Source organism: Zea mays, chromosome 3 (genome assembly GCF_902167145.1).
Source record: "Zea mays cultivar B73 chromosome 3, Zm-B73-REFERENCE-NAM-5.0, whole genome shotgun sequence".
Classification (NCBI taxonomy): domain Eukaryota; kingdom Viridiplantae; phylum Streptophyta; class Magnoliopsida; order Poales; family Poaceae; genus Zea; species Zea mays.
Genome location: NC_050098.1, coordinates 195,525,761 through 195,541,398, shown reverse-complemented (window position 1 = coordinate 195,541,398; position 15,638 = coordinate 195,525,761). Strand labels below are relative to the sequence as shown.

Sequence of the window (15,638 nt, the reverse complement as noted above, 5' to 3'; positions counted from 1 at the left end):
GTGGAACTCCGACGAGAGCTCCACCGACTCCTCCTCCGACGATGAGGACGCCGCCAACATCGCCGTCACCAAGGGACTCCTCTTCCCCAACGTCGGCCACAAGTGCCTCATGGCAAAGGACGGCAAAAAGAAGAAGGTTAAATCTAAATCCTCCACTAAATATGAATCCTCTAGTGATGATAATGCTAGTGATGAGGAAAATAATTTGCATACCCTTTTTGCCGATCTTAACATGCAACAAAAGGAAAAATTAAATGAATTGATTAGTGCTATTCATGAGAAGGATGATCTCTTGGACTCTCAAGAGGACTTCCTTATTAAGGAAAACAAAAAGCATGTTAAGGTTAAAAACGCTTACGCTCTAGAAGTAGAAAAATGTCAAAAACTATCTAGTGAGCTAAGCACTTGCCGTGAGATGATTGACAACCTTAGGAATGAAAATGCTAGTTTAAATGCTAAGGTTGATTCACATGTTTGTAATGTTTCAATTCCCAATCCTAGAGATAATAATGATGATTTGCTTGCTAGGATTGAAGAATTGAACATTTCTCTTGCTAGCCTTAGAGTAGAAAATGAAAATTTAATTGCTAAGGTTAAGGATTTTGATATTTGCAATGTTACTATTTCCAGCCTTAGAAGTGAGAATGATATATTACATTCTAAGGTTGTTGAATTAAAATCATGCAAAACCTCTACATCTAATGTTGAGCATGTTTCTATTTGTACTAGATGTAGAGATATTGATGTTAATGCTATTCATGATCACATGGTCTTAATTAAACAACAAAATGATCATATAGCATTATTAGATGCTAAAATTGCCGAGCATGACTTAGAAAATAAAAAATTTAAGTTTGCTAGAAGTATGCTCTATAATGGGAGACGCCCTGGCATCAAGGATGGCATTGGCTTCCAAAGGGGAGACAATGTCAAACTTAATGCCCCTCCAAAGAACTTATCCAACTTTGTTAAGGGCAAGGCTCCCATGCCTCAGGATAACGAGGGTTACATTTTGTACCCTGCCGGCTATCCTGAGAGCAAAATTAGGAGAACTCATTTTAGGAAGTCTCACTCTGGCCCTAACCATGCTTTTATGTATAAGGGTGAGACATCTAGCTCTAGGCAACCAACCCGTGCCAAGTTGCCTAGAAAGAAAACTCCTAATGCATCAAATGATCATGCTATTTCATTTAAAACTTTTGATGCTTCTTATGTGCTTACTAGCAAATCCGGCAAGGTAGTTGCCAAATTTGTTGGGGGCAAACACAAGGGGTCAAAGACTTGTGTTTGGGTACCCAAAGTTCTTGTCTCTAATGCCAAAGGACCCAAAACCGTTTGGGTACCTAAAATCAAGAACTAAAACTGTTTTGTAGGTTTATGCATCCGGGGGCTCAAGTTGGATACTCGACAGCGGGTGCACAAACCACATGACAGGGGAGAAAAAGATGTTCTCCTCATATGAGAAAAACCAAGATCCCCAACGAGCTATCACATTCGGGGATGGAAATCAAGGTTTGGTCAAAGGATTGGGTAAAATTGCTATATCACCTGACCATACTATTTCCAATGTTTTTCTTGTAGATTCATTAGATTACAATTTGCTTTCTGTATCCCAATTATGTCAAATGGGCTACAACTGTCTATTTACTGATGTTGGTGTTACTGTCTTTAGAAGAAGTGATGATTCAATAGCATTCAAGGGAGTGTTAGAGGGTCAGCTTTACTTAGTAGATTTTGATAGAGCTGAACTCGACACTTGCTTGGTTGCTAAGACTAACTTGGGTTGGCTCTGGCATCGCCGACTAGCCCATGTTGGAATGAAGAATCTTCATAAGCTTCTAAAGGGAGAGCACATTTTGGGACTAACAAATGTTCATTTGAGAAAGACAGGATTTGTAGCGCATGCCAAGCCGGGAAGCAAGTTGGCACACATCATCCACACAAGAACATTATGACAAGTGACAGGCCACTGGAGCTCCTTCACATGGATCTATTCGGCCCAATCGCTTACATAAGCATCGGCGGGAGTAAGTACTGTCTAGTTATTGTGGATGATTATTCTCGCTTCACTTGGGTGTTCTTTTTGCAGGAAAAATCTCATACCCAAGAAACCTTAAAGGGATTCTTGAGACGGGCTCAAAATGAGTTCGGCTTAAGGATCAAGAAAATTAGAAGCGACAATGGGACGGAGTTCAAGAACTCTCAAATTGAAGGCTTCCTTGAGGAGGAGGGCATCAAGCATGAGTTCTCTTCTCCCTACACTCCACAACAAAATGGTGTAGTGGAGAGGAAGAATCGAACTCTATTGGACATGGCAAGAACCATGCTTGATGAGTACAAGACACCGGATCGGTTTTGGGCCGAGGCGGTCAACACCGCCTGCTATGCTATCAACCGGTTATATCTTCACCGAATCCTCAAGAAGACATCCTATGAACTCCTAACCGGTAAAAAGCCAAATATTTCATATTTTAGAGTTTTTGGTAGCAAATGTTTTATACTTGTTAAAAGAGGCAGAAAATCTAAATTTGCTCCCAAAACTGTAGAAGGTTTTTTACTAGGATATGACTCAAACACAAGGGCATATAGAGTCTTTAACAAGTCCTCAGGACTTGTTGAAGTTTCTTGTGACGTTGTGTTTGATGAAACTAATGGCTCTCAAGTAGAGCATGTTGATCTTGATGAGATAGGTGAAGAACAAGCTCCATGCATAGCGCTAAGGAACATGTCCATTGGTGATGTGTGTCCTAAGGAATCCAAAGAGCCTCCACATGCACAAGATCAACCATCCTCCTCCACGCAAGCATCTCCACCAACTCAAAATGAGGATGAGGCTCAAGTTGATGAAGAACAAGAAGATCAAGACGATGAGCCACCTCAAAATGACGGCAACGATCAAGGGGGAGATGCAAATGATCAAGAGAAGGAGGATGAGCAAGAACCAAGGCCGCCACACCCAAGAGTGCACCAAGCAATACAACGAGATCACCCCGTCGACACCATCCTCGGCGACATTCATAAGGGGGTAACCACTCGATCTCGGGTTGCACATTTTTGTGAACATTACTCTTTTGTTTCCTCTATTGAGCCACACAGGGTAGAGGAAGCACTCCAAGATGCGGATTGGGTGATGGCGATGCAAGAGGAGCTCAACAACTTCACTAGAAACGAGGTATGGCATTTAGTTCCACGTCCTAATCAAAATGTTGTAGGAACCAAGTGGGTCTTCCGCAACAAGCAAGACGAGCATGGTGTGGTGACAAGGAACAAAGCACGACTTGTGGCCAAGGGATACTCCCAAGTCGAAGGTTTGGATTTCGGTGAAACCTATGCACCCGTAGCTAGACTTGAGTCAATTCGCATATTATTAGCCTATGCTACTTACCATGGCTTTAAGCTTTATCAAATGGACGTGAAAAGTGTCTTCCTCAATGGACCAATCAAGGAAGAGGTCTATGTTGAGCAACCTCCCGACTTTGAAGATAGTGAGTACCCTAACCATGTATATAGGCTCTCTAAGGCGCTTTATGGGCTCAAGCAAGCCCCAAGAGCATGGTATGAATGCCTTAGAGATTTCCTTATTGCTAATGGCTTCAAAGTCGGAAAAGCCGATCCTACTCTATTCACTAAAACTCTTGACAATGATTTGTTTGTATGCCAAATTTATGTTGATGATATCATATTTGGGTCTACTAACGAATCTACTTGTGAGGAATTTAGTAGGATCATGACACAAAAATTCGAGATGTCTATGATGGGGGAGTTGAAGTATTTTCTAGGATTTCAAGTTAAGCAACTCCAAGAGGGCACCTTCCTAAGCCAAACGAAGTACACTCAAGATATTCTAACCAAGTTTGGAATGAAGGATGCCAAGCCCATCAAGACTCCCATGGGAACAAATGGGCATCTCGACCTCGACACGGGAGGTAAGTCCGTGGATCAAAAGGTATACCGATCGATGATAGGTTCATTACTCTATTTGTGTGCATCTCGACCGGATATTATGCTTTCCGTTTGCATGTGTGCAAGATTCCAATCCGACCCTAAGGAATCCCACCTTACGGCCGTAAAACGAATCTTGAGATATTTAGCTTATACTCCTAAGTTTGGGCTTTGGTACCCTCGAGGATCCACATTTGATTTGATTGGTTATTCGGATGCCGATTGGGCGGGGTGTAAAATTAATAGGAAGAGCACATCGGGGACTTGCCAGTTCTTGGGGAGATCCTTGGTGTCTTGGGCTTCAAAGAAGCAAAATTCGGTCGCTCTTTCCTCCGCCGAAGCCGAGTACATTGCCGCAGGTCATTGTTGCGGGCAACTACTTTGGATGAGGCAAACCCTGCGGGACTACGGTTACAAATTAACCAAAGTCCCTTTGCTATGTGATAATGAGAGTGCAATCAAAATGACCGACAATCCTGTCGAGCATAGTCGCACTAAACACATAGCCATCCGGTATCATTTTCTTAGGGATCACCAACAAAAGGGGGATATCGAGATTTCTTACATTAACACTAAAGATCAATTAGCCGATATCTTTACCAAGCCTCTTGATGAACAAACTTTTACCAAACTTAGGCATGAGCTCAATATTCTTGATTCTCGCAACTTCTTTTGCTAGATTGCACACATAGCTCATTTATATACTTTTGATCATATCTCTTTCATATGCTATGACTAATGTGTTTTCAAGTCTATTTCAAACCAAGTCGTAGGTGTATTGAAAGGGAATTGGAGTCTTCGGCGAAGACAAAGGCTTCCACTCCGTAACTCATCCTTCGCCGTCGCTCCAAGCCACTCTCCATCTTTGGGGGAGAGAGCAAAAAGGACTTCATCTTTGGTATAATCTTAACTCATTTGTTTATGACCAAAGGGGAAGAAATTACTTAGAGGGCTCTAATGATTCCGTTTTTGGCGATTCATGCCAAAGGGGGAGAGAGTATGAGCCCAAAGCAAAAGGACCGCATCACCACCTGGACCGCATCACCACCTAATTTTTAAAATTTGGAGATTTTCAATTGGTCGATTTCAAATTGGTATCTTATTATGTTCTAAAGGGGGAGGAAGTAGTATTTCCAAAATGATAAATCAAAACCCTCTTGAACACTAAGAGGAGAATCTCATTTAGGGGGAGTTTTGTTTAGTCAAAGGAAAAGCAGTTGGATCAAGGGGAGAAAATTTCAAATCTTGAAAATGCTTTGCAAAAATCTTATTCATTTACCTTTGACTATCTTGCAAAAGGATTTTAAAAAAAAAGGGAATTTACAAAAGATTTGCAAAAACAAAACATGTGGTGCAAATGTGGTCCAATATGTCAAAAACAAAGAAACAATCCATGCGCATCATGTAAGTATTTACATTGGCTCAATTCCAAGCAATCTTTGCACTTACATTATGCAAACTAGTTCAAATTATGCACTTTTACATTTGCTTTGGTTTGTGTTGGCATCAATCACCAAAAAGGGGGAGATTGAAAGGGAATTAGGCTTACACCTAGTTCCTAAATAATTTTGGTGGTTGAATTGCCCAACACAAATATTGGACTAACTAGTTTGCTCTAGTGTATAAGTTATACAGGTGCAAAATGTTCACACTTAGCCAATAAAAAGACCAAGAGTTGGGTTCAACACAAGAGCAAAGGAGCAACAGAAGACTCCTCTGGTCTGGCGCACCGGACTGTCCGGTGTGCCACCGGACATGTCCGGTGCACCAGGGGACTCCAACTCCGAACTGCTCGCCTTCGGGAATTTCCAGAGACCACTCCGCTATAATTCACCGGACTGTCCGGTGCACACCGGACATGTCCGGTGCTCCAAGGAAGGGCGGCCTCCAGAACTCTCCAGCCTCGGGTTTTCACTTCAGCTGCTCCGCTAAAATTCACCGGACTGTCCGGTGTACACCGGACTGTCCGGTGCAACCGCGGGGCAACGGCTACTTCGCGCCAACGGTCACCTGCAGGCGCATTTAATGCGCGCCAGAAGCGCGCAGTCGTCAGGCACGCGGGAGCAGGCGCACCGGACACTCTACAGTGCATGTCCGGTGCGCCACCGGACATCAAGGCGGGCCCAGAAGTCAGAAGCTCCAACGGTCGGAATCCAACGGAACTGGTGACGTGGCTGGGGCACCGGACTATCCGGTGTGCACCGGACTGTCCGGTGCGCCATCGAACAGACAGCCTCCAACAACGGTCATGTTTGGTGGTTGGGGCTATAAATACCCCAACCACCCCACCATTCATTGTATCCAAGTTTTCACCTTCCAACCACCTTACAAGAGCTAGCTTTCATTGCAAGGCACACCAAAAGAGATCAAATCCTCTCCCAACTTCATTCAAAGCCCTAGTGACTAGAGAGAGTGATTTGTAGTGTTCATTTGAGCTCTTGCGCTTGGATCACTTCTTTTCTTTCGCATTCTTTCTTGTGATCAAACACTCACTTGTAATTGAGGCAAGAGACACCAATTGTGTGGTGGTCCTTGCGGGAAGTTTGATTCCCAAGTGATTTGAGAAGAGAAGCTCACTCGGTCCGAGGGACCGTTTGAGAGAGGGAAGGGTTGAAAGAGACCCGACCTTTGTGGCCTCCTCAACGGGGAGTAGGTTTGAGAGAACTGAACCTCGGTAAAACAAATCCACGTGTCTCACCTCATTATTCGTTTGCGATTTGTTTTGCGCCCGCTCTCGCGGACTCGATTATATTTCTAACGCTAACCCGGCTTGTAGTTGTGATTGTTTTTGAGAATTTCAGTTTCGCCCTATTCACCCCCCTCTAGGCGACTTTCAGTGACGATAGGATACTTTCTGCCTGGCTACTCATTATTGTTATATTGACCTGTTCAAATGTGGAATGGTACGACAATGAACTTGTGGTACATGTGTAGTCCCTTTGCCTATTCAGGCTGGGAGACACCTCCATTTTATACCTTTTATTTCATTGATCCGATGGTCATGGATGATAAAGATGTAATCTAAAATGACCTTTATGCATTAGAGCTATATTGAATGATCACCATATTGGATTGAAAAGCCGGTGACTTGCATCAGACTTAGTTTTACTTCGAAAAAAGATGACTTGTGAGATCTCTTGTTTTTTGAAGAGTGCTGGCAATACATATACTTTTGGTTCGTCAACCTCCACCAAAAGGCAGGGGCATATGTTGAGTCCGAAAATGGGTAGCCGGACTATCCGCGGTGCTGGCGCCGACGGTCCGTGCATGCGCAGAATTAGTTAGAGTTCCAGATTTCTAGCAGGATTTGTTAGCAAAACCTACAGGATTAACTCGGGAAACAACTTGTAATAGGTCCAGACCTCCCCTTTATATAGATGAAGGGTTTCGTTCAATTGAACCCCACAATCAATCCAATCAAATGTACTTATCAATTTTACTTTATTTGCATCTTCCTTTCAATTCCTAGGAGGAGTAGACTTCCACAACAATCTCTCTTCGACTCTACGTTGATTAAAGATGCATCGGGTGGCGTGTCGACCGCGGAGCAATGCCTTGAAACTCTCTCCCTCAGCGGGATCTCTCTTGGGGGCGAGTTCTAGGGTTCTTCGCGGAGAAAAATACTCTCTGTACCATCGCGGACCGCCCGAAAGCGTGAAGAGGAGGATCTGTTACTGCGTCCAGATCGCGGACCATCTGAAATGATGCAGAGGCTATGTCTAGGTCGCGGACCGTCGGGTCGCGGACTGTCCGTGACTCCACGGAAAGCACTGCTAGGTGATTCGTTCTAGGTTTGACGTCTCCGACGTGTTTAACTATGAAGAGACTTATCTCATAGCTCAACCCGCAAATCCAACTGAAACAATTTTTTCTTCGTATTTACCCGCACAGGGAATATACCTACATCTGTTCCGCAAGTTCGGCAATCAGGAATTCGTCGACGGCGAAAGGGTATCGAGCACATTGACATCTCTATATGGCAGGCGTGTGCGGCGGCGGAGGAGGAAACCTGTGCGCACGCGTGTGTTTGGTTTTGTAGTTCGCATGCGGATCAAACTCGTTCTCCAAATGCCAACCAACCCGCGTGGAAACAGCTCGCCGTTCCAGCCTCCCAAGTCTCCAACTCTGACTCGCCCGGCTTCTTATACTCCAGTTCTCCAAATGCCAACCAACCCGCACAGGGCTGGGATCTTGTCTTGTTAAAAGCCTGTTGATAAAAAAAAAGAACTCAAACGTGGCCACTGCCCCATGTGAGTATGTGACTGACTAGAATAACAAATTCTCGGCCGCACCGTCGCACTGGTTGATTACCCGGTACAAGACAACGTCCTCTCCCTCCCGCTGATCCGAAGCCTCCCTCGAGGTTTGCAGGCGCAGCGCAGGCACCGTCACAAGGCAACTGGGGGCGCAATGTCCTGAGAGTTAGCAGTAGTCCGTTTTGCCCTGGCGCGGGGTGTGCGATTCAGGCGAGATCGAGCATGAGGGCGTGCGCGCTCCCCCTCGTCCTCCTCGCCACCGCCGCGTTCTTCCCACTCTCCACCTCCACCGACACCCTCGGCACGTCCGCCTCCATCGCCGGCAATAACCAGACGCTCGTCTCGGCCGGCGACGTCTTCCAGCTCGGCTTCTTCAGCCCGGATGGCGCCAGGACGTACCTCGGGATTTGGTACTACAACATCACGGTGCGCACCATCGTGTGGGTCGCCAACCGCCAGAGCCCGGTCCTCAGCTCTCCAGCCGTCCTCCGGCTCTCCGGCGCCGACGGCCGCCTCCTCGTCCTCGACGGCCAGAACGGCACGGTGTGGGCCTCGGCGGCGCCGACCAGGAACGTGACCGCCGGCGCCACCGCGCGGCTGCTGGACAGCGGCAACCTCGTGCTCAGCTCGGACGGGAGCGGCTCCGACCAGAGCGTGGCGTGGCAGAGCTTCGACTACCCGACGGACACGCTGCTCCCGGGCATGAAGCTCGGGGTGGACGCCAGGGCCGGCATCACCCGGAACATCACGGCGTGGCGCAGCGCGTCCGACCCGTCGCCGGGCGACGTCACCTTCAAGCTGATCACCGGCGGGCTGCCGCAGTTCTTCCTCCTCCGGGGCAAGGCGAGGCTGTACACGAGCGGGCCGTGGAACGGCGAGATCCTCACCGGCGTGCCGTACCTCAGCTCGAACGACTTCACCTTCAGGGTCGTGTGGAGCCCCGACGAGACGTACTACACCTACTCCATCGGCGTCGACGCGCTGCTGTCGCGGCTCGTCGTGGACGAGGCGGCGGGGCAGGTGCAGCGCTTCGTGATGCTCAACGGCGGGTGGAGCAACTTCTGGTACTACCCCACCGACCCGTGCGACACCTACGCCAAGTGCGGGCCGTTCGGGTACTGCGACGGCACCGGCCAGTCCCCGGCCTGCTTCTGCCTCCCGGGGTTCGAGCCACGGTCCCCGCAGCAGTGGAACCTCCGCGACGGGTCGGCCGGCTGCGTGAGGAGGACCAGCCTCGGCTGCGGCGGCGGCGCCAACGCCAGCAGCGACGGGTTCTGGGTCGTCGACCAGATGAAGCTGCCGGAGGCCACCAACGCGACGGTGTACGCCGGCCTGACGCTGGAGCAGTGCAGGCAGGCGTGCCTCAGCAACTGCAGCTGCCGGGCGTACGCGGCGGCGAACGTCAGCGGGGGTGTCGACCGCGGCTGCGTCATCTGGGCCGTCGATCTGCTGGACATGCGGCTCTACACCACGGACGTTGAGGACGTGTACATACGGCTCGCGCAGTCGGAGATAGACGCGCTCAACGCCGCAGGTTCTGACTCTTGACGCGATCTTCTTCTTTTTTTTAATTAATTCTGAGCACATGCGGCTTTCAATTCGGTACTTCTGCATAAAGTCCAGTAATATTATAGGCAGTTTCTATGATTTTAGGCACTCACAGTTGCGCGATTCTATGCATCACTGCAAATCTATGTGAATTTTAAATTTTTTTCCCAGCCTAGGAACCTTGACATGACACATGTAGAAACTAGAAGAGATATACACCGTGCGCACAGTTACTTATATAAAAAGAATAAACTATTTATTGGTGGATGACGACATGGCACATTAATGTCGACAGCTAAACGTAAGGTAATAGATGATGTGTGGCGTTTACGTGGATGTCATAAATATATGTGGTAGTGAGTTGTAATTGTATCCGCTAGTGGACTGCTGAGGTGGAGTTTAGTATTAATAAGGTCAGTAGAAATTTTATTTGTACTTTAGTAAGCTGTCACATAAGCACTTTTGATGTGCGGTAATGTTTTCGAAAAGAGACAAGGGATGAGTTTAGGAGGGTAAGGTTCTCTTGTTACCATTACCAATTATCTATGAATCATAGAAATTTCTGTTAAAAATAGATGTTTTATCCATATTTTGTAATAAATTTCTGTTAAAAAATGACATAAAACTCTCCACCAAAACTAGTCTATGAGAATCTTTTTGTCAAGACTGGCCTAGCCTAAGAGATGTATATGTAGATGTGGATTGGGCCAAACTGTTGAGATATCTCGTCTCCGTAGCTGTCGAGATTAACTGGCCCCTGTGTCCCATCATCCGCCTAATTATTGGTCGCCGGAAGGAAACGATCACAATTCACAAGACAGCGTGTGCACACTAGTCGAATTCGGCAGCACGCCAAATTTTGTCGGTAAAAAATCGGCCATCTCATCACAGAAATGTGTCACTTGGATTCTGAATTCTGAAACCACACTGGATACTGCATACTGTCGAAGCAATTAGTTTCTGAGGTAATTAATACCACACTGGAGTACACATCTGAGGAAAAGTTCCGGAGAGTTTTTTTTTTTTTTTTTGTTCCGGAGAGCGGACAATTCAAGGATCACCTTTGAATGGAAGCAAAGCGGCACGCATGGGTCAACTATCAAAGCGTAGCTTGCGCAAAAAACTGTCCAAGCAATTAGTTTATGCACCCATAAAGGCATAACCCATGTATCACAATCGCTTGGTTTGGTGCCGTGCAGCCTACCGGAAAACACCACCCAAATTGACAACGACACATCAAAAAGGCGGTCTAGCTAGATGTCATAAACTACACAGGGCGCGACTGGTTTACATTGACAACATGCATTTCGAGGTATGATTATTCTTGGCACGGGGTAGAAACACGCACATTTTTTGTAGTGGTAAAATTCGTAAAGCATTCAGAGGGATGCATGCATGCATGCATGCATATTGGTAAGCCGTAAAGCAAGTGGAATAGAAACGTCCGCAGCGCTCGCGTACTGACTGGTCGCAGGCAGGACACAGAGTGTTCAGTGTTGTTAGGCCGGTTCACCACCTAACGTTATTGCCGCCGCTGCTTGTTTTCCAGCAAACCGCCGGGCCCCGAGCAAGCGCGTGGTGGTGATCGCTGTCGTGGCGACAGTTACCGGCGTGCTCCTTCTTCTGCTGTCGGCCGGCTGCTGCTGCGTCTGGAGGAGAAAGAGGAGGGAGCGCCACGGCGAGACGGATCCCTGCCCGGCGCCGCCGAGCGGCGGCGGAGACGACGCGCTCCCGTTCAGGGCAAGGAAGCAGCAGGCGCTGGACGAGGACTGGAGGAGCGCCGAGAAAGACGTTGACCTGCCGTTGTTCGATCTGGCGGCGGTCCTGGCAGCTACGGGCAGCTTCTCCGCGAGCAACAAGATCGGCGAAGGCGGGTTTGGTCCTGTCTACATGGTACGAAGGGCACGGGAAGGAATGTGGTTATTGACGCGCTAGGATTCTAGCTCCGGCTGATATCTCAAGAACGTACCGTCGTTGGCAGGGAAAGCTGGAGGATGGGCAGGAAGTAGCCGTCAAGAGGCTGTCCCGGAGGTCGATGCAGGGGGCGGTGGAGTTCAAGAACGAGGTGAAGCTGATCGCCAAGCTCCAGCACCGGAACCTCGTCAGGCTGCTCGGCTGCTGCATAGACGAGGACGAGAGGATGCTCCTGTACGAGTACATGCACAACCAGAGCCTCGACACGTTCATATTCGGTCAGTCTCGTCTCGTTCTCGTCTCGTCTCATCTGCGAAAAAAACCTATATCCACACGCAGCAAGTTAGTTTTTCAATCTCCTCAACTTTGCACTTGCGTATCTGCTGTGCAGATGAAGGCAAGCGGAGGCTGCTAGGGTGGCAGAAACGCTTCGATATCATTCTGGGGGTCGCGCGGGGTCTGCAGTACCTGCACGAGGATTCGAGGTTCAGGATCGTCCACAGGGATCTCAAGGCGAGCAACGTGTTGCTGGACACGAACATGGTCCCCAAAATTTCGGACTTCGGCATCGCAAGGATGTTCGGAGGTGACCAGACCACGGCATACACACTGAAGGTCATTGGGACATAGTAAGTTTTTTTTTTTGTCTCCTTCATCTCGTGTGTATCTGTATTTTGTACTGGAAGAAGATGGGCGTTCAGACTGACATGCATGAGAGCGCAATGATGAACGAACTCTGGTTTTCCAGCGGCTACATGTCCCCGGAGTATGCGATGGACGGCGTGTTTTCCATGAAGTCCGACGTCTACAGCTTCGGCGTGCTGGTTCTAGAGATCATCACCGGCAAGAGAAACCGAGGCTTCTACGAAGAAGAGCTCGACCTCAACCTCCTCCGATATGTAAGCAACAGCAAAATCGCACTTGCTACATCTACATACAATTGTTTCTTTCTTATCTAATCGTGCCGCTACCGCTGCCTGGTCATTTACTTCTCCAGGCATGGATGATGTGGAAAGAAGGCAGAGGCGCTGATCTGCTGGACCCGGTCATGGACGGCGGCGGCAGCGTCAACCACAGCGAGGTGCTGCGGTGCGTCCAGGTCGCCCTGCTGTGCGTCGAAGTGCTGCCCAGGAACAGGCCCCTCATGTCGTCGGCGGTCATGATGCTGGCCAGCGAGAACGCGACGGTCGCCGAGCCGAACGAGCCCGGGGTCAACGTCGGGAAGAACACGTCGGACACGGAGTCGTCTCACGGCTTCACGGCCAACAGCGTCACCATAACCGCCATTGACGCTAGGTAGCTTTTGGATAGATTTGCCCTCACCAGAGCGCGACCACCGGCAGGTGATTATTCTAATGACGACGCAGTCTGTTGTCTTGTATTAACTGTGTACTCCCTCCGGTTTCCTATTAGTTGTCGTTTAGGACAACGACACGGTCTCCAAAATATAACTTTGACCAATGTTTTTTGTTAAAATACAAATGAACTCTTAATACATTTATACTTTTATAAAAGTACTTTTTATGACAAATTGACGCATATAAATATTAGGTTCCAAAACTAAATAACAAAATAGTTATTTGTAGTCAAAATTTTATAAGTTTGACTCGAACCTTATCCAAAACGACAACTAATAGGAAACCGGAGGGAGTATTTTGTACAGCAAAGGTTCCGTTGCCGAAGGCCTACATCTCTCACTCGAAGCCTCCAGTAATATGTAAAGTTCAGAGCTTGTAAAGATTTACATTCAAAAGCCACCCGGTTCAATTTGTTGATGGATTTTCATTCATGTTCCTGTTTTTCAAACTTGATCAGCTTCACAGTCGATTCGATCGAATTTTTTGTATTTTAGTCCATTTTTTGAAACAATTTTACGTTTAGACCCCAAGAGACTTAATACCGGTTTTGGACCCTACTCTTGGCGCGTGGCGCCGAGGCAACACGTCTCGACTTGGCGCCGAGGAAGCTGACACGGCAACCCATGTGGCCTCCTAGCTTGGCGCCAGAGATCTTAGCGCCGAGCTAGGGGGCCTATAAATGGGTCGTTTCCTTGCCGAGAGCTACACCTACCTCTTCTTTCTCTCCATTTCAATCTTCTTCCAAACCGACCAGAGTTGCTCGAAACATCGTATTCGAGTTGGAAAACTTTATAGACCAAGGTATGATGTCTCACTGATTCGTTTGTTTTGTATATTACGATGCATAGTTTCGATTATTAATTCTGATTGTTGCTATTAGTTATGATTTCTAGGATATATAGTTCATATGATGACTATAATTTGGTAGATAGTTTGTGACCTAGGCGTACTTATAAGTTAAAATCATCTCTGCTATTTGTATATAGTTGTGTTAATATATAATCGTTTCTTAATTAAAGACATGTGTAAGGAGGCGTTGTGACAGAAGAGAGGTCGTCCTCGGCAGTTATATCCTGATGTATCTAGTAAGGATGTTCCTGTTCCTCCTGATCTTCCTAATAATTGTGACTGTGGCAAACCAGCTTGGGTATGTCAATCCAAACATCCGGACACGTCTGCCCGTTGCTTCTACCTTTGTGGCAGTTTTAACGTACGTAACTTATGACTTGTGTGTTATTATTGTTTACTAGGTGTGTACTAATGCTTCGTTCCATTTGTGTAGGATCACCTGAGGTGTTTTTTCCAGTGGATCGACGGTGCTAATAAATTTGACCCTCGATATATCCTTTTCGCTAATTGGTTGTGCGAAAGGAGTAATCATGAGCGTTTTAAGCGGTGGGTGCCTCCTCCCCCGAATCTACCACCAATGACGGATGAGGAGAAGGACGTAGCCACAGAAAGATGACTGGAGTCTCCGTCTCGATGCGATTGCAGAGATCGTGCTGTCATATGTGAGGACACTGTGAAGCACTTCATGTGTCCCAACATTGATTATGTGAGTGCATAACAAATGTTCAAAATTGTGTTATTTCTGCACAAATTTACTAATTTATTCTTCTACAACCATACGGTTGGTGTAAGTGTCATTTCAGAGAGTGATTTATGGTCTTATGTCCCACTGTCCTGAGCAAGAGGCAAAGGAAAAGAAAAAAAATGAGTGCGCGGAAGAGTTGAAGTCTGATCCAGTACTCTGCAAATGTGGTATTGGAACTAAGTATGGATTAGTTTCTTCCGAGCTTGGTGTTGGCTATTTTTGTGGACATATGGTAGATTACAATGAGGTTGGTATTTCTTTTTGATTACATCAGCTGTAATGTTGCACCTGTACTTACCGTCTTTTGTGTAGGAGACGAGAAAATACAGTTTGGGAGAGATACGACAAGAAAGAAGAGGTGGTGCATACAATAAAGTCCAAGAAACTAATGGGACAGAAGATGCGTTGTGGATCTCAGCTCATCAATTCATACATTAAAGATCGCAGACAGCAGATGCGTAGGTTCGCGAAATCAATGTGGTTTGACAACCCGATGTGTGCTGAGCGGAGGAGATTGAAGGTGGCAAATGAGAAGAGAGCACATGATGCAAGAGAATGGGAGGCGGCTAGAGCTGAGAAACAGATGTTAGGGAATCTTGCTGGTCGTGTGAGTCGAAGTGAGTGAGAAAAAGGGCATGTTGTCTTTGCAAACTTATTTGTCCCATTATATTTGCAGAGATTGCATGTGCCATGAACTATCTCGCAGATGAGGCTCGTGCAAGATACGTTCAGGAAAAAATGGCTATGGTGGAGCTGATGGAGGAGGAGGACACATCAAGGTTGAGTGAGCTTATCGCGCTCGCTGAGGCAGGATTACATGGGGAAGAGGAGGACGACACATCAAGGTTGACTGAGCTCATCGCACTAGCTAAGACAGGATTACATGCACAAGAGGAGGAGGACAAGTTTATGTCTCAGGCCATCGAAGAAGTAGAGGCCGCTTATTACAAGCATAAGTGTGATGAGGTTGAGGCTGAGGACCAGCTATTCTCCCAAGGTGCAGATGAAGCATAAACTAGTTATTAT

The 15,638-nt window shown here is 47.2% G+C and overlaps 1 protein-coding gene across 1 annotated transcript; it reads left to right on the top strand.

Annotated features, from left to right (window-relative positions):
* The first annotated feature begins 7,800 nt into the window (after positions 1-7,800).
* Positions 7,801-13,449, top strand: LOC103651136 (receptor-like serine/threonine-protein kinase SD1-8). The gene is made up of 6 exons (XM_008676731.4): positions 7,801-9,732; positions 11,296-11,639; positions 11,728-11,938; positions 12,052-12,289; positions 12,409-12,559; positions 12,658-13,449. The coding sequence occupies exons 1-6, from the start codon at positions 8,421-8,423 to the stop codon at positions 12,958-12,960; spliced, it is 2,559 nt and encodes an 852-aa protein (XP_008674953.1). The 5' UTR covers positions 7,801-8,420; the 3' UTR covers positions 12,961-13,449.
* Positions 13,450-15,638: the final 2,189 nt, after the last annotated feature.